Source organism: Girardinichthys multiradiatus, chromosome 18 (assembly GCF_021462225.1).
Source record: "Girardinichthys multiradiatus isolate DD_20200921_A chromosome 18, DD_fGirMul_XY1, whole genome shotgun sequence".
NCBI lineage: Eukaryota > Metazoa > Chordata > Actinopteri > Cyprinodontiformes > Goodeidae > Girardinichthys > Girardinichthys multiradiatus.
The window spans coordinates 42083132-42109284 of record NC_061810.1 but is presented as its reverse complement, the minus strand read 5'-3'; the positions used below and the strand labels follow the sequence as shown (position 1 = coordinate 42109284).

Genomic DNA, 26153 nt, shown 5'->3' with positions numbered 1-26153 from the left:
GGGTAAATTTGCATTGAAATGCGCCCTGGGCCTTCAAAGCCCCAGGGCTTTCCATCAGCAATGGAAAAGGGGCTAATGAGTTCTTGTTAGGACAATATTAAGGTCTGAAAAACTTAACTTTTCTGTGGTTGATATGCCTGGAAAATTGTTGCCCAAGACAAATCACAACACATCCCTGCTGCTTGACAAGCATTGTGAAAGTGACCTTTCTGAGGACGCACAGTAAAATCTTTAGATGGTAAATGTGGTCAGACAAACAGAAAGGATACACGCTGTTTCGAGCATACTGAAGCCATTATACATATGATTGTTTGTGAACTGTTAGTTCCAAGAAATGAAACAAAGAAACAAAAGAGAATCCCAAACTATGTCTGCTGACCTCCAAAACAGAAATATATGAGAACCACATCATAAACCACATTGTGAAAGAAATCACAACTAGCCTGGAGAGAAATATCAGTCTGTGGTTTGTTTTCCATTTCTGCTGAAGAGGAAAGTAGATTAAGAAGGTAGTTACCCTGTTCAGCAGTGTGTTAAGAGTAGGACATTCACCTGTTTATCACATCTTTTTCTTTTATATTTACATCAGAGGCTTCTGGAACAAACTCAGGAATGATGTCTTGTGATATCGCTCTAAAACTGGAAGTAGATCAGATGTGGAGATTTATTTGGATTTCAGGGTTTGTCTTGTTGCAAGTTTTACAAGTTTATATACCAAATAAAAGTACTAAAGCAGGCATACATACACAACAGATAACTGGAGAATGTTTGTACTTAACCCCAACTGGAAATACTCTGAAGTGTCACCAGAAGACGGGAAGTGAAGAGAAACTCATGTAGAAAAAATCTGCAAGCCACTTATAGCACACGTTTTACAAGATTTCAGCCTATCTGCAAAGATGGTTGTACGATATAAGTAAAGTGCTGTGAGAAAGTATATTCCCCTTTAGAGATTGCTTCTGGCAGCACAAAGTAGGCTTAAATGTCTCAAAAAGGAACACATAATTCAAGAGCAGATAGGAATTCAAGACATTCACAGCTATTAGCCTGGAATGGGTTGCAAAGCAACTTATAAGCCTTCAGGACTCCAGCAAACTGTCAGGATATGACATTTTTGGACTTTGCTTGTGGCTTTGTGTTAACTTTTGTTTAGTTGTTTTCATTTTGGATTTGGCTTCATGTTTATTAGTTCCTTTTCCTCCCTCTATCATTTCCTAGTATGTATTGTATTCCTCTAACTCTTAGTTTCTTTTGTGGTTGCTTTCTTATTACTTTTTGTGGTATTATTATTATTATTATTATTATTATTATTATTCACCCTTGGATTCTTATTTATTATCTCTGTGTTTAGTTATGGATTGGTATTTGTTTCACCTGTTCCTTCTGCTTTCCTGCCTCCTTGTGGCACCTGTTCTCAGTTCCCTTGATTCCCTGCCTTTGTCTTTCCCCAGTATGTAAGTTGGTTTTGTGTCTTTGTTCAGTGCTGGTTCCTTGTGTTCGTCACTACCCCTTTCCCTACCATAACTATGCTTTGTTTATGCTTCGCTTGGAAACTTATGCTACGTTTTGCCATAGTACCTGCAGTGTTTTGTAAGTTTTGGATTTTGACTCTGATTCATACTTGCAGTGTTTTGTATCGTTTTTGACCCTTTGAGAAATAAACTAAGATGCGGCTGCCAAGGTCTTGTCTGCACTTTGGTCCGACCCAAAATCCCTTCTCGACACAAACTATAAACAGAGAAAACATGGAGCAGTGGTGAACCTTGTCATAAGTTGACAGTCAACCAAAATTACAGAGAGAGCACAATGAAGACTTGTCAAGAGGTAATAAAAGAACCCAGATCATCATCTAAAGCATTGCAGGCCTAACTTGCCTCCTTTAACATCAGTTTATAAATAAACAATATGAAAGAGACAGGGCAAAAATCCATGCATCGGAGAGTTTCCAGGCCAAAACCACTGCTGGCTATACAGAACACAAAAAACATCTTGAAGATCTCCAAGACTCCTGGGAATATATTCTGTACACTTGCAAGACAAAAGGGGCACCTGTTACATTTGGCCTCAAACTGAGACAGCATTTCAAAATAAAGACATTATGCTGACGCTCAAGAATGGTGGTGGTAGTGTGATAGTCTGGAACTGCTTTATTGCTGGAGGACCTGGAAGACATGCCATAAATTCTGCTCTTTAGTGGAAAACTCTGAAGGAGAATCATTCTGTGACCCTAACCTTACATGCACTCGGGTCATGCAGGAGGACAATAATCTGACCCAAACCAGCAATCCACCTCTTAATGACTCAAAAAATCAAGGTAAAGATTAATCTTGTCAAAGAGATGACCTAAATTCCTCCATAGAGATGAGGTCATTACTAGTTATTGTAAATGTTTAACGACAGTTGTTGATACCAAGGTCTAAAAAAAAAGCTATTCAAATTTAGGGGGCAATTGCTTTTTCACATGGCTAGGTTGATTTGCATTGCCTTTTTCGCTAAATGAATAAAGTTGTCAATTGACAATTGCTTTTTGTATTTGGTGATCTTTGTCCGATAATAAATTTTGTTTAATGATTTGGTGTGACTAAAAAAGCAAAAACAGAAGAAATCTGTATGAAGGAAAATACTTTTTCCTGGCAACTGTAAGTCAGGTTTGAAATAATTTGTATCAATGAGATTCCCATACCATCTTGCAGACACAGTTATATTAAAAGCCATTAACATTTATCTGATGAGCTTCAATATTTGTATTTGGAAATATTCTGCTTTATCATTTGAAACCAAACTAGTGTTTCCATCTTAGATTATTTGAGCCAAAGGGGTTTTGTGGCTCACCCAACATGAGACAAACCGGTGCAATTACAGTTGCAGAAGGTTTTGTTTTAAGCTAAACAAACCTTTACCCTGCTGACCAGCAAATTCGAATGTCCAACCTATGACAAGAGATATAAAGCAACAAGTAAAAAATAAACAAACAAAAAATTATTTCAGTTAGGACTCTTAAAATAAGCAAATAGCTGCTTCTAAGATAGAAGAAAAGACAATAAATTCCTTATGATACCTGAAGGAAGCATTTCTAGGATTAAAGGCGCCACAAACACCTTGCAGCCGTCTGTTGTGTGAATGCACATTGCGTAAGGCGTGCAATTTCCGCATTATTTGCTGGGATTATATTAAACTCTGAGGAATGGGTTGAATGTGGAGGGTTTTTTTTATTGCACAGGCTAGATATGTCTAATCCATATTGGCTGAAGGGCTAAACTAGATTGTTCTTTCATTCAAACACACAAACCGCTGTAAAGAAATTACAAGCAGATGGAAGACAGAGTAAAAAGGCTGAAAGACCAAGAATAGGGAAGTGAATGTGAAGGTTCATAATCTTATTTTCCAATTTTGTATTTTAAATAATCATTAATTAGTTAAAACTTTCAAAGTCAATTATCTACCGTGTCAAACTTTAAATTTGAATGCTGCTTTTTATGGAATGATATATGTGATATGAAGGTTTTTAATGGAAACAAAACAAAACAAAAACAAAAACTCCCAGATAGCAAGCGGAGTCATAAAACGGCATGAAGAGATCAGGACATGGAGCATGGCAAACAAACAGAACAATCTAGCAGAGAACAATGACAGAGAGCTTAAATGGGTAAAGAAACAGGTGCAGGATATTGACAAAATGACACGACGCAGGTGAGCAGAATCTACTTGATTGAATAGTGGCTATGGCTGAGGCTGGAAAACTAATTACAATGAATGGAGCAGAACATAGAAACTACAAGACATGAGGGAGAGACAAATAGAGATCTAGGAGAAATAACTCTAAATGTGCAGGAAAATGGTCAAAATACAAACAAGAGCGAATCAACACCCAACTACCTCTAGACTGGGACAATATATGAAACTCTGGCTACAATGCCTGATTGTTTTCATTTCTAGAACTTCTAAAGATTTCCTCTTGTCGCTTCTAATTGGTTGTGCAGTTCCTCCTGACGACTCTAGCCCTGGAAGTGCATGAAAGCAGCAAGCTGAGTGAGACTCAGAAAGAATCAGGGCAACCTTTGAGAAGCCTTGCATGACCGGGTAGGTTTTGTTTGCATCCTACGCTATGGCATGTTTATCTGTTTGGGTAAAGCTGTGGAGGTTTTCATTTTTTCATCCAAACACTTTGAATGCAGCCTCAATACCACGTAGTAAGTTCTTTAAAAGGCTTTTGCTATTTGCATCCAAACTGGTTCTAAAGCTGTGACTTCTCCTTCAGTCAATCTGAGAGACAGGAATGTAATACAACACAACTATACAGATGACCAGCCGGTTGTATGAGTTGCAAAAGAGTCCAATTTCAGATCAAATAAAACACTTTTTCCTGTTCTGTTGAGGCTGTTCTGGTTCTGAACATTAAAATAAGATAGGTTTTAAACTTTGTTTTTACCTCCTATTTTATCTTCTCCTTCTAACCTAAAGTAGGTTTTAGATTTAGACCAAAAACCATTTCTTTAGGCTTCTAAAATATCTAATAATGAATTCTGATAAATTATTAGATTTTATTCAGTTGAAATTATAACATTTTGAATGTTTGTTCGGCATGAAAAAGTTTGGCCTAGTTTGAATTAGATGCAAATGTCGAGTATGTGAGTGTATGTATGTATGTGATTTCAACCTAAGAAGACTCACAATAAGAAACACAAAGATGGTGATTAGAGAAGTTTATTGGCAATGATTATTTCTTTGGCGCTCGGACCCTGGAGGAAGACATGAATGCTGAGAATATCATGAGCTTGAATGGACAGCTTAGGCTTAGAGATGTCTTCCCCCTGGGATCCGACTGGTGGTGGGGTGAAGGCCAGAGGAGGTGAGGAGACCGGGAGGAGATTCAATTAAATTCAATTCAGTTTATTTATACAGGTCCTTCTCAAAATATTAGCATATTGTGATAAAGTTAATTATTTTCCATAATGTCATGATGAAAATTTAACATTCATATATTTTAGATTCATTGCACACTAACTGAAATATTTCAGGTCTTTTATTGTCTTAATACGGATGATTTTGGCATACAACTCACGAAAACCCAAAATTCCTATCTCACAAAATTAGCATATCATTAAAAGGGTCTCTAAAGGAGCTATGAACCTAATCATCTGAATCAACGAGTTAACTCTAAACACCTGCAAAAGATTCCTGAGGCCTTTAAAACTCCCAGCCTGGTTCATCACTCAAAACCCCAATCATGGGTAAGACTGCCGACCTGACTGCTGTCCAGAAGCCCACTATTGACACCCTCAAGCAAGAGGGTAAGACACAGAAAGACATTTCTGAACGAATAGGCTGTTCCCAGAGTGCTGTATCAAGGCACCTCAGTGGGAAGTCTGTGGGAAGGAAAAAGTGTGGCAGAAAACGCTGCACAACGAGAAGAGGTGACCAGACCCTGAGGAAGATTGTGGAGAAGGGCCGATTCCAGACCTTGGGGGACCTGCGGAAGCAGTGGACTGAGTCTGGAATAGAAACATCCAGAGCCACCGTGCACAGGCGTGTGCAGGAAATGTGCTACAGGTGCCGCATTCCCCAGGTCAAGCCACTTTTGAACCAGAAACAGCGGCAGAAGCGCCTGACCTGGGCTACAGAGAAGCAGCACTGGACTGTTGCTCAGTGGTCCAAAATACTTTTTTCAGATGAAAGCAAATTCTGCACGTCATTCGGAAATCAAGGTGCCAGAGTCTGGAGGAAGACGGGGGAGAAGGAAATGCCAAAATGCCAGAAGTCCAGTGTCAAGTACCCACAGTCAGTGATGGTCTGGGGTGCCGTGTCAGCTGCTGGTGTTGGTCCACTGTGTTTTATCAAGGGCAGGGTCAATGCAGCTAGCTATCAGGAGATTTTGGAGCACTTCATGCTTCCATCTGCTGAAAAGCTTTATGGAGATCAAGATTTCATTTTTCAGCACGACCTGGTACCTGCTCACAGTGCCAAAACCACTGGTAAATGGTTTACTGACCATGGTATCACTGTGCTCAATTGGCCTGCCAACTCTCCTGAACTGAACCCCATAGAGAATCTGTGGGATATTGTGAAGAGAACGTTGAGAGACTCAAGACCCAACACTCTGGATGAGCTAAAGGCTGCTATTGAAGCATCCTGGGCCTCCATAAGACCTCAGCAGTGCCACAGGCTGATTGCCTCCATGCCACGCCGCATTGAAGCAGTCATTTCTGCAAAAAGATTCCCGACCAAGTATTGAGTGCATAACTGTACATGATTATTTGAAGGTTGACGTTTTTTGTATTAAAAACACTTTTCTTTTATTGGTCAGATGAAATATGCTAATTTTGTGAGATAGGAATTTTGGGTTTTCATGAGCTGTATGCCAAAATCATCCGTATTAAGACAATAAAAGACCTGAAATATTTCAGTTAGTGTGCAATGAATCTAAAATATATGAATGTTAAATTTTCATCATGACATTATGGAAAATAATTAGCTTTATCACAATATGCTAATATTTTGAGAAGGACCTGTATAGCACCAATTCACAACACATGTTGTCTCAAGGCACTTCACAACAGTCAGGTACATACATTCCAATTAATCCTAACCATTGAGCAGTGCAGTCAGAGTTAGCTATTTATTCAAATTGGATAATACGTTTTTCTGTCTAAGGAAACCCAGCAGATTGCATCCAGTCAATGACTTGCAGCATTCACTCCTCCCAGATGAGCATGTAGAGACAGTGGACAGTCACTGGCGTTGACTTTGCAGCAATCCTTCATACTGAGCATGCATGTAGCGACAGTGGAGAGGAAAAACTCCCTTTTAACAGGAAGAAACTTCCAGCAGAACCAGGCTCAGTGTGAGCGACCATCTGCTACGACCGACTGGGGGTTTGAGAGAGCAGAGCAGAGACACAAAGAGAACAAAGAAGCACTGATCCAGGAGTCCTTTCTATGGGAAGGAAAAGTAAATGTTAATGGATGTAGCTCCTTTAGTCGTTTCACCTAGAAAGAAAGAACAGATAAACTCTGAGCCAGTTTTCAAAGTTAGAGTCTGAAAGAGAGCACATATAATTAGTTACAGTTAAGCTCAGTCAATTGCCATGTCTAGGAGAGAGAAAGGGTTTAACACTAAAAGACAGGGCCATGTGGATCATCGGTAGAGGGTGAGCATTAAGTTGTTGCCAGCAGAAGCTTGGACAATTCCCTTCACCAGAAAGGTGTCACAGGTAGATACAGAGTCAGGCCAGGTGTAGCTTCTAGGATGGGAATAGAGAGAACATAGTTAAAAGCTGAAAAAACAGCAAATAATGCAAAATTGGAGAGTACTTTGATAATGTAGCGAAGAGGGTGAAAGTGGTCATTATGTCCTCCAGCAGCCTAAGCCTATAGCAGCATAACTACAGAGATAGCTCAGGATAACCTAAGCCACTCTAACTATAAGCTTTATTAAAAAGGAAAGTTTTAAGCCTAGCCTTAAAAGTAGAGTTTGTCCATCTAGAGCTCACTGATGGTCATTGTTATACTAAAAACCACAACGTTTGGGATACCTCCTTCTGTCAGATTGACCATAAACATTGGAAAAGAGAGGGGGTCATACAGGTAGCAGAAATGGAGGGTGTGTTTGCACCTCAACCATAACTGAGCCGGTTTAGGTTAAACCTGACTCCCCCTCACTCCACCCAACAGGGAGGGAAGAAGATGGAGGTAAAAAATAAGGAAGATAGCTCAGGATAACCTAAGCCACTCTAACTAAAAGCTTTATCAAAAAGGAAAAATTTAAGCCTAGCCTTAAAAGTAGACAGGGTGTCTGCCTTACGGACTAAAACTGGGAGCTGGTTCCACAGGAGAGGAGCCTGATAACTAAAGGATCTGCCTCCCATTCTACTTCTAGAGACTCCAGGAACCACCAGTAAACCTGCAGTTTGAGAACGAAGTGCCCTGTTAGGAACATATGGAACAATCAGATCTCTGATGTATGATGGAGCTAGATCATTAAGGGCTTTATATGTGAGGAGGAGAATTTTAAATTGTATTCTGGATTTAACAGGGAGCCAATGAAGGGAAGCTAAAGTGGGGGAAATATGATCTCTCTTTTTAATTTTCATCAGAACTCTTGCTGCAGCATTTTGAATCAGCTGAAGGCTTTTAACTGCATTTTGTGGACATCCTGATAGTAACGAATTACAATAGTCCAGCCTTGAAGTAACAAATGCATGGACTAGTTTTCCAGCGTCACTCCTGGGTAGAATATTTCTAATTTTGGCAATGTTCCGGAGGTGAAAGAAGGAAATCCTAGAAACCCGTTTAATATGGGATTTAAATGACATGTCCTGGTCAAAAATAACACCAAGGTTTTTTACTTTATTATCGGAGGTAAATTTAATGCCATCCAGGTTAAGTGATTGACTAAGCAGTTTCTTTTTTTAAAGACTCTGGTCCAAAGATAACAAATTCTGTCTTGTCTGAATTTAGAAGCAGAAAATTTTAAATCATCCAAGTTTTTAGGTCTTCAAGACATGCTTGTAGTCTATCTAACTGGTTGGGCTCATCAGGATTCATGGATAAGTAAAGCTGAGTATCATCAGCGTAACAGTGAAAATGTATCCCATGCTGCCTGATAATTTTACCTATTGGAAACATATATATAGTAAAGAGAATTGGCCCAAGTACTGAGCCTTGTGGTACTCCACAATTAACCCTGGAGTTTAAAGATGATTTATCATTTACATGAACAAACTGGAATCTGACAGACAGATAAGATTTAAACCGGCCTAGCGCTGTTCCCCTGATCCCTACAGCATATTCCAGCCTTTCTAAGAGAATATTGTTATCGACTGTATCAAATGCAGCACTGAGATCTAACAGAACCAGAACAGACACAAGTCCATTATCTGAGGCTAGGAGAATATCATTAGTGACTTTCAGCAGAGCTGTTTCAGTGCTATGATGAGCTCTGAAGCCTGACTGAAACTCTTCAAACAGGTCATTGCTGTGTAAATGCTCACACATTTGATTAGCAACTATTTTCTCAAGAATTTTAGATGAGAATGGAAGATTGGATATAGGTCTGTAATTTTTCAAGTCATCTCAATCAAGTGAAGGTTTGTTAAGTAAAGGTTTAACTACAACTACCTTAAAAGCCTGTGGTACAGATTAATCATATCTAAAATGGGGCTGGTAATCAGAGGGAACACTTCCTTAAATAATTTGGTTGGGATTGGGTCTAACATACAAGTTGAAGGTTTAGATTAAGCTAATATTTCTGATAACTCAGGAAGCTCCACAGGATCAAAACAGTCCAAACACAGATAAGGTTCTACAGTTACTTCCAATGTTGTCTCACTTGTTGAGGATGAAGTAATCATCCTCGGTAGTACCGGTCCTTCTCAAAATATTAGCATATTGTGATAAAGTTCATTATTTTCCATAATGTCATGAAAACCCAAAATTCCTATCTCACAAAATTAGCATATTTCATCCGACCAATAAAAGAAAAGTGTTTTTGATACAAAAAACGTCAACCTTCAAATAATCATGTACAGTTATGCACTCAATACTTGGTCGGGAATCCTTTTGCAGAAATGACTGCTTCAATGTGGCGTGGCATGGAGGCAATCAGCCTGTGGCACTGCTGAGGTCTTATGGAGGCCCAGGATGCTTCGATAGCAGCCTTTAGCTCATCCAGAGTGTTGGGTCTTGAGTCTCTCAACGTTCTCTTCACAATATCCCACAGATTCTCTATGGGGTTCAGGTCAGGAGAGTTGGCAGGCCAATTGAGCACAGTGATACCATGGTCAGTAAACCATTTACCAGTGGTTTTGGCACTGTGAGCAGGTGCCAGGTCGTGCTGAAAAACGAAATGTTCATCTCCATAAAGCTTTTCAGCAGATGGAAGCATGAAGTGCTCCAAAATCTCCTGATTGCTAGCTGCATTGACCCTGCCCTTGATAAAACACAGTGGACCAACACCAGCAGCTGACACGGCACCCCAGACCATCACTGACTGTGGGTACTTGACACTGGACTTCTGGCATTTTGGCATTTCCTTCTCCCCAGTCTTCCTCCAGACTCTGGCACCTTGATTTCCGAATGACATACAGAATTTGCTTTCATCCGAAAAAAGTACTTTGGACCACTGAGCAACAGTCCAGTGCTGCTTCTCTGTAGCCCAGGTCAGGCGCTTCTGCCGCTGTTTCTGGTTCAAAAGTGGCTTGACCTGGGGAATGCGGCACCTGTAGCCCATTTCCTGCACACGCCTGTGCACGGTGGCTCTGGATGTTTCTACTCCAGACTCAGTCCACTGCTTTCGCAGGTCCCCCAAGGTCTGGAATCGGCCCTTCTCCACAATCTTCCTCAGGGTCCGGTCACCTCTTCTCGTTGTGCAGCGTTTTCTGCCACACTTTTTCCTTCCCACAGACTTCCCACTGAGGTGCCTTGATACAGCACTCTGGGAACAGCCTATTCGTTCAGAAATTTCTTTCTTTCTTTCATATCACAATATGCTAATATTTTGAGAAGGACCTGTATGTCAAAGATTTTCTTTTCAATAGAATCAATTTTATTTAAGAAGAATCCCATAAAGTCATGGCTGCTAAGAGCTAAGGGAATGGATGGCTCAACAGAGCTATGACTCTGTGTAAGTTTAGCAACTGTACTAAAGAGAAATCTAGGATTATTCTTGTTCTCTTCTATTAATGATGAGAAATAAGCTGTTCTAGCTTGACGAAGTGTCTTTTTATACAACAGTAGACTATTTTTCCAGATTAAGTAGGAATCCTCTAGGTGTGTAGAGCACCATTTTCTCTCCAATTTTCTAACATTGTGGTTTAAAGTACGCAGCTCTGAATTAAACCAGGGAGCTACCCTCCTATGAATGATTACCTTCTTTTTCAAGGGGACTGCATTGTCTAATGCATCACGCAATTATGAAGTAATACTATAAACAAGAGAATCAATTTGTGAAGGGGAAGAAACAAAACTATCGCCCTCCACTGTGCTCCCCCGTAAAATCCCCCATTACAATAACCTTGTCTGTATTTAACACTAAATCAGATAAAAGGTCTGAAAACTGATCTAAAAATTGAGAGTAAGGACCTGGTGGATGGTACAAAACAGCAAACAGAAGTGGTTTTAGTGGTTTGCAATTTGGATGAGGAAAACTAAGGATTAAATATTCAAAAATGTTCTAGCTATTGATTGGTCTGGGACTAATCAAGATGGTTGCTACTCCTCCTCCTCGCCCAGTATTTCGTGGAATGTGAAAATTTTAATAATTAGTAGGACTTGACTCATGTATAGTAACATAATCCTCTTGCTGCAGCCAGGTTTCTGTGAGGCAAAATAAATCAATCTGATTGTCACAAATCAGCTCACTAACTAGCAAAGTCTTAGAAGAGAGAGATCTTATGTTCAGTAAGTGAGTTGTGTTTATTTTTATTAGATTTTCCTGATTTCCTCCTTTTAGATTATTTTTTTATCTATTCAATTTTGGCCGTGGGCGAGACACTGTCTTAATAGGGTAATGGGTGGGTAGCAGTACAGAATCTGCAGAGAGGAGTGTTAAACTACGACCCTGCTTCCTGGTCTGAACCCTGGGTTGTCAGAGGTTGGAAGGAAGATGGTGGAAGTGGGTTGGAGGAAGGTCGAGCTCGACTGAAGAGCAGGAGGGATCCATGACTGGCAGTCCTTAAAGGCGAAGCATCAGAGGGTGATTGGCTGAAGAGGCATGCGGACTTGACACTGATTGGATGGAGGGGAGACGCATGGAGGAGTCATTGGATGGAGCAGGTGGTGAGGGTGAGTCTTTCAGTCTGAATTTTCATCAAAACTCCATTTGTTGCTCTCCGGTCTGAACTTGTACTGTACTCTGTCTTGCTTGGTAGAGTGGCAGATATGTTGGGAGAATGGGCAAAAAACTAGTCATCAAAAAAACAAGAACGAGAATGGCTGTGAAACTGAAGAGACACACCGACCTCTCAGAGAAATCTCATCTGTCTGGGTTTCAACAGTTGGTTTCTAACTGAAGATCATAACGAGCATGACTTACTATTCAAACCCAAATATTCAGAGTTAAAGCTCATAGTTATGATTTGCATTTGGAGAGACAATAGGAATGATGAACAACGTGAAGCAAAAGTGTTTTTTCACAAGTACGTCAAGGACCTTGAAGGAAAAGAAATGTATGTTCAGCAAATATTAAAATAGCCTAAACAAACATGCAGTTCCTGAAATGGTGGTCAGATCTTGAAGTACACACTAAATGGTGTTTTATATTGTTACATGAACCCTTCCTGCAGGAATAATGAGAATGAAAAGTGTTCAACATGTTTCTCATGCAAAGAACTTGATTAGGTTACCTTGGAAGACTACACAGAAATGTGAAGAGGGAGTGGCACATCCAAGAGAACACATGAGAGACTTATAACACATTCAGCCGAGTGCATTAATCTATGCCGTTGCATAGATTAATGCAGGTTTTAGAAATCCTTTGGGGTTTTTTTTGGGCTATTTTCATTTTCAGTGTCTGATCTGTTTATTGATTTAAATAAATTTTCTGTGCTGGAGCAAAGTAGTCTCAATTCAGTTGGACATGATAAAACAGCACCACCTTGAGTTAGCACTGCAGTGTCTCTATTCTTCAGTGCATCACTTTGCCGCTTTCAAAGTAATTATTCTACCAAATCAGTCTTATGCTATGAACTGCCCTCTGAGTTTCTACATTTTTATCCTCTAGAAATATTACACTTTTTTTACGTCTAAAATAATAAAATAAAATAAAACATTTTAATAGAAATTGTTTTTATATTTATTCACTAATGAGCCTTAATTTTAAAGCCATAGTAAAAAAAATATAAAAGATTCTGTAGAAGATTGTGCTAACATTTTTTTAAAGTACTATATCTAACTTGGCAGTAAAATATCTAGTAATATTTTGCAGTCTCCTGTTCCAGACCATCACATTGTAACACGGAAACACGCACTTCTCAAAGCAATTTAGAGAGATCTAACCTGCATGTTTTTGGACTGGGAGGAAGCCAGAGTACCTGGGGTTGAATCCATGCATGTACAGGGAGAACATGCAAACTTCATGCAAAAAGACCCAAAGCTGGGACTCAAACCCAGGAGCTTTTTGCAGCAAGGCAACAGTGCTAACCACTGTGCTCCTTAGAAGCCCCCATTTTTAGTTACACTATATATGAACTATTTTTTACGGCACAGACATAATCAACAGAAACAAATAAATTAGCTTCATAGTTTACAACAAGATTCAAACCTTGCAGGTTTTCAAAAGTATGTGCTCGACTGCTGCATTTGTAAATGGGTGAATCAAAGCTTTCTTGTGGTCCCCAGTCCATGAGGCAAATTATATATACAGATATACAGATTACAATTTTCCTACATAATAAGTTACCATTAGGATATTATCAGAGCGAGGGTTGCTATTTTTCTGCAAAACAAGGATTAAATTATGTATGAATCACACAAGCATAGATGCATAATGAAAGCGTCCTGGTCAGTCTGTAATCCTGGTGTCTTACCCAATGTTTAATGACTGCAATCCAAGGAGCAATAATGTAAAAACATCTTACATTTAAAACTAAAGAAATTCGGTTGATTCTGTTCAGAACCATCTTTCTGTCACCAAAATTAGGACAACATCTTGCAGCAGCTGGTTACCCAATGTTGATTCAGAGCAGTGCTTGTTCTCAGTAAAGCATAAAATATTTTCTCCAAGGGAAAACCCAGTGGGGCTACAACAATGGGAAATCATTACAAATATCTGTGGTTGACCACAGTTTCTAATTCAGACATAAGGCTCTGTTTAAAATGTTTCATAAAACCCACAGCTTTAAACGTTCCACTTTAACATCCGTCAGCCTCTGGAGAAACTAAAAACACTAAATTAAGCCGGTATAAGAGTTTATACTTTGTAGCTTCTGTTGGGAATTGTGCTGTGGCTTGAAAGTGTTGGAGGTTAAAATTATGGGTATGTTGAATTTTATCTGAAAGGATTGAACATCATGAAGACAGTTTGTTTTCTCTGCGAGTCAGTGAGACAAGCTCACATTGTTTCCAATCAGAGTTGAAGAACAACGATGTAAAAAGGTAACAAATACTGTCCAAACCTCAAAATATGTTTTTCTAAAGCAACAGTTTTTACAAACTAACTAAACATTTCTATTCTTTGCAGCAGTCAAAAGTATTTAAAGCCTTGCTTTTATCTCAGTTACTTAAGTCGTTGGTGTTGGCATCATTCCACGCTCCACCGTTGTACAACCAGAGCTGGATGATCACGCCTGCTGGTAATTCTGTTATTGTCCTGCAAGCTTAGATCCAATTTCTTAATTCATTTAACTTGTCTACTTAAGCACAAAATTAGTGTGCAGACTCATCCAATCAAATACAGCTGCTCCAGATAAAACCATCTGTCATTGGCTCCTAGATGGGCCAGCCAGTAAGATTCTTAGGACTGTGTGTGAGAGGTTATGACCCCTGCTGACCTGGATTACTAGGGGCTCCTGTAACAATCTCTTGAGCCGCTAAAAATAACTTGTGCCTGAGAGTTTCTCTAGTGAAGGGCTGCAGTGACCCACCCTGCCCTGACCTGACCCAGTCTGAGGCTGTTTGGATTAGAGTTCTGTTATAACAGCCAGAGAGGTATTTCAGAGCGACGAACAGTCCTGCTTCCTTATGCATCACCTTCTGGTGAAGAAGTTCATTAAATAGTTTCTTTTTACAGGAACAATCTCACGCTGACAAATTAGACCCTTGGAGATAATTTTAGTTTTACTTCCTGTACCATCCTCCTGACTGTGCGTAGTGGCAGAATAATATTTCTCATTACCTCATCCAGCCTCCACAGTTCTATTCATTTTAAACTGATGAATTATTTTTCTAACTGCAAATATGGACAAGTTCAAGCAAGCAGCTAATTTCCTGTAGCTACTTCCAGATGGTTCTGGATCATTTCATACCTTCTTACCATTTTATATCCGTAAAAAAACATTTCACATCGATGTACCTAAACAAATATTGGTTTAGTTAAGTATTTTCATGACATATTTAGACAAAAAAGGCATAAAAATGCAGAAAGCTCAGTTATGTATTACTTAACTCTCTTTCCATTTATTCTTGATCTTATTTTGGCCTGATTGACAGATTATTGCTCCTGAATTAACCAAAATAAATCTAAGCAACCTTCTGCCTGTAAATATGAAACTACGTTGACAAAGGAATTACTTTAAATCTCTGGTTGTCTAAGGGGGTAAGAACTGACACAAGGATGGTATGAAATGCCATGTAAGAGGCTGCTCTCATTTGGGCCAAACAACTAAGGAATACGACGTATCAAAGGGTGAAATGACAAACAGCTCTTCCTGACTTGAGAAGATCAACACATCGCCCTCTTTTGACCAGCATTTTCTGTTATCTTCCCATTTTGAAAAGTGGCCAAGAGCCAAGGGACAACTGAGGAAATGGAAAGTCAAGAATTAAAAATTAACGGCTCGACATTCTGATCAACCTCAAAATACTTTTAAGAAACGATTAAGACTTGTCAGGGAAGCCAATAAGTGAGGTGTCTATGGTTTAAAAAAATTATTTAAAAACACATTTTAAAATAATGTATTAGCATGGGATTTTTACTTAACAAATAATAAGCTCAAATTAAATGTTCCGATATTTTGACATTTTCCAGAAATAAAAGCTCAGTTTGACTTTGTGCACAATTTTACATTTTGTCAGTACAGGTGGAGCGTATTGTACCCATGTAAGTATCGACTGATTTTAAATTAAGCTTGCCAAACAAGTGTAGGTGAAGTAAAGCTTAATTTATTGGTTTATGGAAAATATATCACATTTTTACATTTGTGAGATACCTTCAGCTGTCCATTAAACATTTTATTCCAAACAAGTCTCAGAAAACAACTCCTCAAAGATGCATTTAAGACTCACCTTTGCAGAAATCATAAGATATTCTAGCTCAATTTCTTCCCCAAATCCATCTGAAGCCTCCAGTTTGAAAACCTAACACTTAAACCAAATGCACATCTACATCTTTGCTACAAAAAAACATGTTCATATCCCTTCTATAGGTTCCCAACAAACAGTCCAAATTAAATCAGCCCCATAACAGTATTTGTGAATATATAACATATGAATTTAGTGCAGTAAAACAACAAGCAGACTTTGCTCACTGGACTACAAATCTAAGAGCGGACACAAATACAATAATTGAATGAAACATACGCATTGTTTTAGCAGCAGCAACAGTGACATTTGGTTTGTTTTTGCTTCTTTTAGAACTTTTTTCTTTTAAAACATCCACGTGGTTGATCCCACAGTACAACTGCATGGTTTACATTATTTTAAGTAGATTTATAGTATTCTGATGAACTACGAGCCTTGCGAGGTTGAGATGTATTTAAAGAGTATTATGGCACATTTCAAAACTGAAGAGGAAACATGTCACAGATCTTTTTCTAGAACAATAGGCAATGCAAACTTTACGTTACACTAATATATATAGAGATATATTTTGTAATCAAAGTTTGTCAATACATTAATATGAGAACACATTTAAAAAGCATCACATCAATATTTTATTTTTATATCTGTTTGCAGAACAGATGCATTAACTGCAGTTTTTACAGTGGGTTTTTTTCACATAAATCGTTGCGAAACAGCACAAAGTGCGACTGTCTCCAATCTGCGCCGCAGGCCGCGTAAAGCCTGCAACTCAAAGCACAACATTATAACCGACGAGGAAAAGGCCTTCTTCAGTTTTCAAGTTCTCGTTCTGTTCCTGAACTCTGCCAAGTCGCTCACCACCAGCTGAGCACAAATAGACACCCTACATCTCAACTAACTGCTCTTGCAATAATCAATAGTGACACAAATTTTACAGATATATAGCTATATGTTTATGTATATACCTCCGGTGTGTACACAAGCTGACCACTACCGCTGATGGGTTCAGAGCCTCCTTGCTGTCACAAGAGATGGCCACGAAAAGGGTGCATGCAAGAAGAGTACTCGATTCATTTTTTTTTTTTTAGAGAGTTAACACAGTTGCAAGACAGTTTTCTTTGTTGTAGACTATCTAGAAATAATTAAAAAGCCAACGTCTCTGTACACATTTTAGCCTTAGTTTCTATCCTTCTACCAGTTCGTTGCTCTTTCCTCTAAATCAATCAGCAGCTGGGTGACTCAGCAGATTCTTGGTCTGAAGTTGGAGGACTTTGGCCCTCTTAAAGCTTGGTCCTTTAACTTCTTTAGGGATTATTCTGTCGGCGTTTTTTTTAAACAGATACCTCCGAAGTATTATTTGGATGTTTTGAAGCACACATTGAGAAATCCTACAGGTGAGTATATATATATATATATATATATATATATATTTTTTTTTTTTTTTTTTTTTTTTTGAAGGGTGTGGTTGTTCAACATTTGATAACTGTTCCTGCTTTTTATTTCTTAAACGACGGTAATCTTATTGGGACGAGCAACATTGAGAGAAATTTCAGCGCTCTCTTCACTTGGCGGTCATCATCTGGACAAACTCTGGAGGTAAAAAAAAAAAAAACGGAAAAATGCAGATACAAAAATGTATTAGACATGAATGTTTAGAAATACTAATAAAAAAAAGGGCCAAGCAATGAAACGAGGTAGAGAAGATAACCCACCCTCATAGTTGACTTGGCCATCGCCATCAATATCAGCTTCACGGATCATCTCGTCCACTTCCTCATCAGTGAGTTTCTCGCCCAGGTTGGTCATAACGTGCCGTAGCTCCGCTGCGCTGATGTAGCCATTACCGTCCTGCAAATAGCAAAAGAAAATCTTAGTTTGAGCGATACAACCTAAAAATTATATATCATTATTTATTGGCTTTGTCTCGATGTGTGATATATATGGCCATGTTTAATATTAGACCCCTGACCACTTTATTAGTTGTCCGACCCTAAAATCCATTGGTGAACCAGGACCCAGGATCTTCTTCAAAAGCAGCATTATAAAAACAAACCTTACTACTCTCCTCCCACATAATCTAATGTGAAAGTGACTTTTCACCAGTCCAACTCCAAAATAAAGCTTAAGCTGCAGATTTGCAGATCAGATGCACCTCCGTGTGTGGATTAGCCTGGTGACTGTACATGCAAAAAAAAAAAAAACACCCAATAACCGATACTTTGGGAAATATTGCTATTATTGTGACCATCCAATCACATAGTTTCTCTACTGACAAGCAACCAGATCACAAAAACTATCAACCATTAAACGGAAATTAAACAGATTATGAGCGCAAACACATGAGATGAGCGCCAACAAATGTTGAGGAAACAACACAAAATGTAGCAAGCTTGATGGCAATGAGCTGACGCTGCTCTCCTTCAGGATGACTCAGTGAAAAAGTCCTGATTGTTTCAACCGTTTTCCTCATGGGTCACTCCTGGATCCAGAACTTTCTCCCCCTCACAAATATGTCCTCCGTGTATCGATGCGTTAAGGAGCATTAGGAAAAACAATGTTTCCAGCAAATTTTATGCAGAAGGGTAAAGATTTCTATGAAAACTGATATCGATATTGGCGATGGTCATTTTCATATCTCATGTGGCATACGTCATGTTACCGATCCCTAGTTTATGAAGAACAAATGAAGCCCCAGAGAATCTCTTAACTTTGGACATCAGACTTCAAAACTAGTGACATTTTTTTTAATACTTTGATACTTAAGATTTCTTCAGTATGAACTGAACTTATTTCTCTACGCCGTCTCCACTTGCAACAAACTACAACAGAAACCAACGTGGAGCAGCTTGATCCAAATGGAGGATTTTACACACATTTTAAAGGACGATTATAAATTATAGTCTGATATTTTCTGATTTAAAATGTTCTGTTCCTTTTTGTATGCATTGCAACAGATTTGTTATTTTGTATTGTTTAACAATGGGTGCCTCATGATGACGAGACCCAACATCTCAATGGGTTTCATCCATATAAACGAGCCTGGTACAAAACACTTTAAGTTGAATGCAGCATGCTCTATGTTCAATAGCATTTTTTTATGTTTTACTAATAAGTCAGCAAATTGTTCAATTAACAAGTAACTTGTAATTTGATTGTTCCAGTAATACTCAGTAAATGTTGCAGTCTTGTCAAATTGTCGTTTATTTCAGGGAAACAGTTTATAAAATCTTACTTTGGACCAAACTGCATCTAAATGACACAGTTACTAATCAGCAATAGTCATACACAGTTTGAAACGGCACTGGTAATCCAAAGTTGTTGTACAAACCCTGATAGATGAGGAAATGACCAGATAATTTTATCGTGTGAGCTAGTTGAAACTTTTAAGAATCAGGTTAATATCTATTATCAGCTACTTTTAGATGCTTAAATCTAAGCACTTTAAATAAATCTAAAACTAAAAGATATGTGAAAACAATAATTCTACTGTGTCTTGCTTTGAATGTCTCCAGAAAGTTTAATTATACTAAAAAAATAATAATTCTGAATATTTGACTGTGTTTTTGTCAAATGTTTTTACATTCGTTATAAAAGGAAGTAGTTTAGAATGAATACGGTAAATAGTTTATTTTTTTAGGATTCCACAAAACCCTGAAACAGACATTTTTTTTAATTATCATTTTTTAACTGTAATTAATTCATCTATCTCCTGACATTTGGGAATTCAGTAATAGCTTTGGATTGTTTTTGTTCTTGCCGTCATAATGGTATCAAGATGAAAAGAAGGATATTCCAGTTTTCCAAGGTTCCAACATCTGATCTAATGTTGACTTTTTCCAACAGTACCTTGTCAAATACCCTGAAAGCTTCTCTGATCTCCTCCTCGCTGTCGGTATCTTTCATTTTTCTGGCCATCATAGTCAGGAACTCGGGAAAGTCAATAGTCCCATTACCTACAATGTTAAACAAACAGAAACAAGTTAGTTAAGTTGCATTTATTTCGCCCTTGGGCATCTTCACTGAAAAGCAACATGCCAAGGACAAATTAGCTCACAATTTAATATTAGTAATGGTTTTAAATAGTCTGAATATTCTATAGAGTGAAGTGGACACAGAAATTGTCTATTTGTTTGGGATAATATGGTTGAAATGTGTTATTTTTTAGTTTCCTTACCGTCAGCGTCAACCTCGTTGATCATGTCCTGCAGTTCTGCTTCAGTAGGGTTCTGTCCCAGAGAGCGCATGACTGTGCCAAGCTCCTTGGTAGTAATTGTCCCATCCCCATCCTTGTCAAACAGTGAGAATGCCTCCTTGAACTCTGAACATTAGCAGAGAGAATGCACCCAGTTGGCTTCAGACAAACATTCATAGTCAAAAATGAATCTATCTCAAGCTTTAACAAGGTATCTGCAATGATCTGCAATACAAAGAAGAAACCAAAGAATGGGACCTTTTCACAATATGCATTATTGTAAAAAGCTTCAAAAGTTAAAGAAAAAATAAAAGCTCTGTTCAGCATTTAACCTTTTTCTTTAAACGTTCTGTCTTTCAAACCCCAATAGCTTCACATTCACACATACAACCCAGAGAAAAACATGACTATAATTCACTGGTTAGTCAGTTCACAAGATCATAGCCATACTTGTACAGCCAGAACGCAACCATCTATTTATTTCAACCTTTAGTTCATTTAATCTTTCGCCCTGGTTTGTTTATCAAATTTGGTGATGAATTAAGGTGCTGCTAAAGATAAAACACACCAAATATGGTTGAGGTATGCACTCACCAGCAATCTGCTCCTCTGTCAGCTGATCAGCCTGCAAACAAATGTACAAGACACCAGTGAAGCAGAGACAGACCTCCTCAAAAAGAATCTCTTTTCAAATGACTGCTCAGCGTAGAACGTGTTGAAGAAAATCTGTCACTTATAGGATAAATGCATTAAGTAGTGATGCAAATAAAATAAATTTAAGTGAAGGCAAGGAGCAGCAAGAAAAAAAAAACTAAATGAAAACATCTCCTGAAAGAAGCTTTCTCTTCCTATATTCAATAAAAACAACCACACAATGTGCCAAAGATCTATTCTGCTTTCAAATTAATTAAGTCTTAGATGTATTTCTAAAAACTGTAACTTTAAGAAACACTGGCAGATTGCATACAGAACCTGAATCGATCTGCACTGCAAACTTGCTTCAGACAAAGTGAGTCAAAACACTCTGCAACACTATATAGCAGCTGAAGCATTACTTATAAACTAAGCTCTATTTTATAAAGCTATCATTTTATTGAAACTCTGTCCTTTTATTTACCAACTGTGTGAAAATAGATTCCCCAAGTGCTAGACCTTTTCCTCTTACCAGAACTAACACTTAACATCTAATACATCCCTTTCCCCTGTTTGTAAACTCTTAGGAGTCCTATCTAAGTCAGCTGATGTGCCCACTTCAGGCTGAGAAAGTGTGATGAGGGACGGGTATAAATTCTCCACAGCCCGAAATACACATGCCTGCTATAATTAGTGAGAGATGAACAGGGTCGGCAATGTAGCACACTCAATACCACAGCAGCGTACCATCTCTTTTTATCATTACTTACTGGGCAAATACTAAGTTCAGTTCATAAAGTCAACCACCTCAAGGACGATTGTTTGGCTCTGCCTCCTGCTGCTTTGAATATTTCTGCAGTCTGAGAAAAAACTGTGAGATAACAGTTGAATAAAACATTCTTACAGTCTGCACCACTGATACTACTTCAGTGATAAAGGCTCATAACTGCATGTTGGCACAAAGCTGAACATTGCAGCCAGTTTTAAATAAGTAACAAATGGTTTGTTTTTTGTTGATGCCACGCTAAAATGCAGATAAGAAAATTCTAAATAATTTGCCTTTATCAAAACTAAACAGATTAAAGCTAACATTTCTAGAGCCTGAGGTGTCGGCAACGCCATGTGTTCTTCGAATCAAAATCAATGAGTCACCATGTTGGATGGGATGGCGGAGGCCAAGAGAGGGAGAGGAAGACAGGCTGCAGAGTATCCACACTCTGTTTCACCACCATAACATTTTCTTTTTGGTCTGGGAAATCGGTTAGTGCATCAACACACATGGTGCTGTGTGAAATGTAGTCAGTGCAGCTGCTGCAAAAAGTGCTGGCAAAACTGTTTTACCATCTTTGAAATCACAAGTAAGCAAGAGACTATAACCAAACTATATTAGATTTTTTTTCTTTCAATGATATAACAAAGATAAAACAGCATGTGACAGAGGATGATAGCCCACAACATTGACATGTTGCACGTTTGTTACAGACAACAAAAGAGGTCATCCAGTATAGAGAGGTCCAACAAACAGGAGGCATTAGAGTTCCTCAACTGGGCCGTTTCAAACGACTTAGTTCCCGCTTTGGTGGATGCACTGCGGCTGCTGCACCAAGCATGTTTTGGTTCAATGCGGGGGGAAGGGAAGACGCGAGAGGAGGGGTGGCAAAGAGGATCATTCAGCAGAAGCAGAATGCGGTTTAACGTTTTGGCGCAATACGTAACGCAGGGGAACGAACGGTGACATGGTGGTCCTGCCAGATCCGACAGACAAATGTGGACGCAATGCACACAACACAGCTGGCAACTGTAGCTAAACTTGTGTAGCCAACTACTACCTGCAAGCTGTATCGTTATGCAATTGCAGTCCACAGCTATCATAACCCCCCTTTTGCTTGTTGCGCATGTTAAACGACATTTAAACCACCCTGCTGATGTGCCTGCAAGACGGGCTGCAATAATAGTTAATGTGGAATTAGATAATGGTTGTTAGCCTGCCATCTAATCCGAACCCCAATGGTTTTCTTGTCAATTTAAACCATTATTGCACAGTAAACCCGTCAACGCTGCTGCCGCCACGCCCACTGACGGGTTAAAGACAAATAAACATGCTGCAAACCTTTAAGCATGTAGGCTATCACCATGCGCTGCAAATCAACTAAAATGCTTAGTAAAGCGTTTTAGCATCACATTCGGAGATTTGCGCTGCTTGCCTGAAAACCGAGAAGTAAATAGATCTTTCTAATGTGAGCTGCTGATTATAAATATAGATTATTTCACGGGATAAGACAAGCGCCACCAGGCTAACCTATGGGGTGGGCTTCTCCGCCGTCCTGTGAGATTACGAGGCAAACTACGAGGAAAATAGACAGATTTGGCAAACAGTGAAAGAAAGACACATCAGCATGCGATTAATTCAAAGGCGACGACTTTAGCCATAGCAGCGCGAAGCCTCGCTAACATGCTAAGAAATGCTAACCCTTAGCTTGATACTCACCATTGTTCCGTGGATTTTTCAAGCTCTGTGAAGAAGTCGAATGTTTTATTTGCGTTATTCTTATTTAAATTACTCTGGAAGCTGTTACCCCGATAACGCAATTAAAACAAATGGGATAAAAAAATAATCTCTATGACTTTGATAAATCTGTGTAGCCTGTAGTCCAGTGCTGCAGAGTTGCTCGGAAACCTCAATCCAGCGACGCCGGCGTTGTGCTTCGGCTTGATTAAAAAAAAAAAAGATGTATCCCTCCGCCGCGGTTCGACTGGTGTTCTATATATCCACAGCTGAACAGAATAATAAATATATTCTAATATATCACAGTGTTTTTATTATTAATTTTACATCTCAGTTATCATTTAACACGTAATAAGCCAAACCTCATTCTTGGCAAACAATGTGCACAAATAGACTAATAAAAAGTAAACCAGGCGCAGTTTGCTTTTTCCGTGACAAAACTACATACGTTGAATAAATTATTTATACGTGTTCTAAAATATAACCAGTCAACAATAACTGTAAGAAGTATAGTTCATGTTCTAAACAGTGTGAGCCCAAATATGGTACAAGAAAAAAAAAAAAAAAAACAGAATATGAAATTGAAATGCATTTTTCTGGTCAAGAAACCGACAAGCAAACTTTTTTTTTATTTTGTTAGCTGTGTAATATAAATAATGATAATAATAAGCTGAAATCACCAGCAAAGACAAACACAAAATCGACTTCTTTAGACAGGCTTTTTTGTTTTTTGTAACCATCGTTATATGGGTGTTTTGATAAATGGATCTTCTCATCAGGTCACATATCATGAAAAAAAAGTTATCTAATTTTTGTTTTTAAGATGCAAAATGTAAAATTCAAATGTGATCCGCTTTTCTTGACTCTAGGAGGCGCTGTTTCTCCTGCGCAGCTTGACTTCTGGCAAACAGGAACCTGCCATACTAATACAAGTGCAAATACAGAGCAAAGCGTTTGTCACTTCGCTCTGTCCAGAAACACAAATCATGCAGGGTGTCACAATGTGTAGAGAAATGAACTTTGTGAACATGTTGTTTACATCATTTCAATTAGCATAGTTTAGAGCCAAACGTATTTACACTATAAAAACGTTCACTGCAAGTTCTCACACTGTTCTGACAAGGCGACATCAGTTTGTTGTTAGATTTATAAAAATCCAGATCATCTCATGAGCCAAAAAGAAGAGACAGTCTGTCTGAGCAGGTTGCTGTGATTCAAAATTCTTCCCGCATACTTATTATGCAATGACACTGCTGTCATTAAATGAAATGTATGTGTTGTGTATTAGTGTAAATACTAATATACAACATATACTGAGACGTATGTATTGAAGTAGACTACAGATGATCACAAAATCCGAAGGCTGTTATCAGAAAATATGAACATATATGTAACTTAAAGAAAACAGCTTAAACCTGTGAACATATGAACATCAGGTTTTCGTACATTCAGGTCATAATTTAAAAGGATACAATGTCTGGTAATTTTGCATTGAAATGGTTTCAGTTTCCGAGGCCATAACGACAATGAATTATTAATTCATTAGTTCATTAGTTATTAATGGCTCAACTGGGTGAGAACCAAAAGAAACAAGTGATACTGAACTTTTGAGTATTGATGTGGCCATTTTATCATTTTGTTTCATTATTTCCAGCCTAAATAATCAGAAACAGCTATAGGTTTTTGTGTAGACGTTTGCCAGCACATCTGGCTTATGACTCAGCCTGTGTGTGTTCAGTCAAAAGAAAAACCCACTAGCAACAATCTTTAGAGAGTAGGTGGTGGATCTGGAGAGGGCTTGTGTCCTTTTCCAAGCAATCATCTTGAAACAATAATCTTTTGTTAGAAATAGGTGGGACAGAGTTTTGCTTAAGCAGTGTTTCTGGTGATTGCATCAAAAAACATTTTTACTGGACTATTTCTCTAAACCAAAATTGCCTTTGGTTGCTGCTTTGGCATTCCCTCGATGACCTTCATGAGGTCGTTACCTGAAACTGTTTTCCAACAGTCTTGAAGGAGTTCCCGGTGGTAGGAATAAACGTAAAAGACAAACCACTGAATGAGAAGGTGTGCCCAAACTTTTGACTGGTAGTGTCTATATTTTTCGTTTTTCAGATTTCAAGATCAAAATTTGACACTCAGTTTTGATTTTTTAATTTGTCAGTTTCAACTTTTGCAGGAGGACTCTAAAGCCTTGTTTTCAACTACTTCAGATGACACAAAGTGGGGATTCTCTGTGCTTTGTTTTATTTACCAGTCAAGCAGAGCAGTGGTTCTACACAAGCCCATTAGAGGTCAGTAAAAGATCAGATACAACTTTGAAGGTTTATTGAAAGGCTGTGGTCTTATTTTTTTATATAAAGTTTTACTTTTGTACTTTATGAGTTTTGCAGAAAAATATTTCCCTGATGGAGGAAAGTCTGCGAACTCAGACATGCACTGTTGCGATGGGAAGCTTAAGAATCTAGAAAGAGTAACTCTGCCACGCCAGTAAAAAGTTACTCCTTTGGTGACAATACAAGGAAGCTTGAGTTCTTTATGAAAGTAATGTAAAACGTCTAGAAAACATTAAAGGCTAACAAATTACAGATGTGTGGAACGTATTTATGATGAGCCTGGACAGACATACAGTGAGAAATTGATTGTAATGGATCTTTTTCCAAATAGCCTCACTCTAGACAGCTTAGCTCATAAACCTGAGTGTTCATTCCACCAGGTTTCACTGATCCAGCCCCATGAGATTTTTGTACTTGTATTTTAGCTTTGCTTTTAAAAGTGCTTTTAACAAGCCTGAAAAAAGAGACAAATATAATACCTTTTTTTTATTACAAGATTTGTTTGAATACTAAATATACCCAACTGGCCATCC

General features: G+C 38.4%; 1 protein-coding gene and 1 long non-coding RNA gene across 3 annotated transcripts; one reads left to right on the top strand and one right to left on the bottom strand.

Moving 5' to 3' along the window:
- Nucleotides 1-11508: 11508 nt before the first annotated feature.
- Nucleotides 11509-12547, top strand: LOC124883480. The gene is made up of 2 exons (XR_007042217.1): nucleotides 11509-11780; nucleotides 11867-12547. It is a non-coding gene; the product is annotated as an uncharacterized LOC124883480 (long non-coding RNA).
- A 3252-nt stretch (nucleotides 12548-15799) lies between these two features.
- On the bottom strand, nucleotides 15800-23486 carry calm3a (calmodulin 3a (phosphorylase kinase, delta)). Of its 2 annotated transcripts, none has more exons than XM_047391326.1 (6): nucleotides 23267-23486; nucleotides 20740-20770; nucleotides 20128-20271; nucleotides 19800-19906; nucleotides 17666-17801; nucleotides 15800-17543 (listed from the first exon to the last, which is right to left on the bottom strand). In XM_047391326.1, exons 1-6 carry the CDS (start codon nucleotides 23267-23269, stop codon nucleotides 17515-17517), a joined length of 450 nt encoding a protein of 149 aa, XP_047247282.1. In that variant the 5' UTR covers nucleotides 23270-23486; the 3' UTR covers nucleotides 15800-17514. The 2 variants fall into 2 exon arrangements, with proteins under 2 accessions (XP_047247282.1, XP_047247283.1); XM_047391327.1 differs by lacking the exon at nucleotides 23267-23486 and adding an exon at nucleotides 21549-21649.
- Between the last annotated feature and the right edge of the window lie 2667 nt (nucleotides 23487-26153).

Coding starts and splice junctions, on each gene's coding strand:
- calm3a (XM_047391326.1), bottom strand. Junction 17,802..19,799: donor CTTTCAGGGTATTTGACAAG/GTACTGTTGGAA, acceptor TGCTATTTGCAG/GACGGTAATGGCTACATCAG. Junction 17,544..17,665: donor TGGCCAAGTCAACTATGAGG/GTGGGTTATCTT, acceptor TTTTACCTCCAG/AGTTTGTCCAGATGATGACC.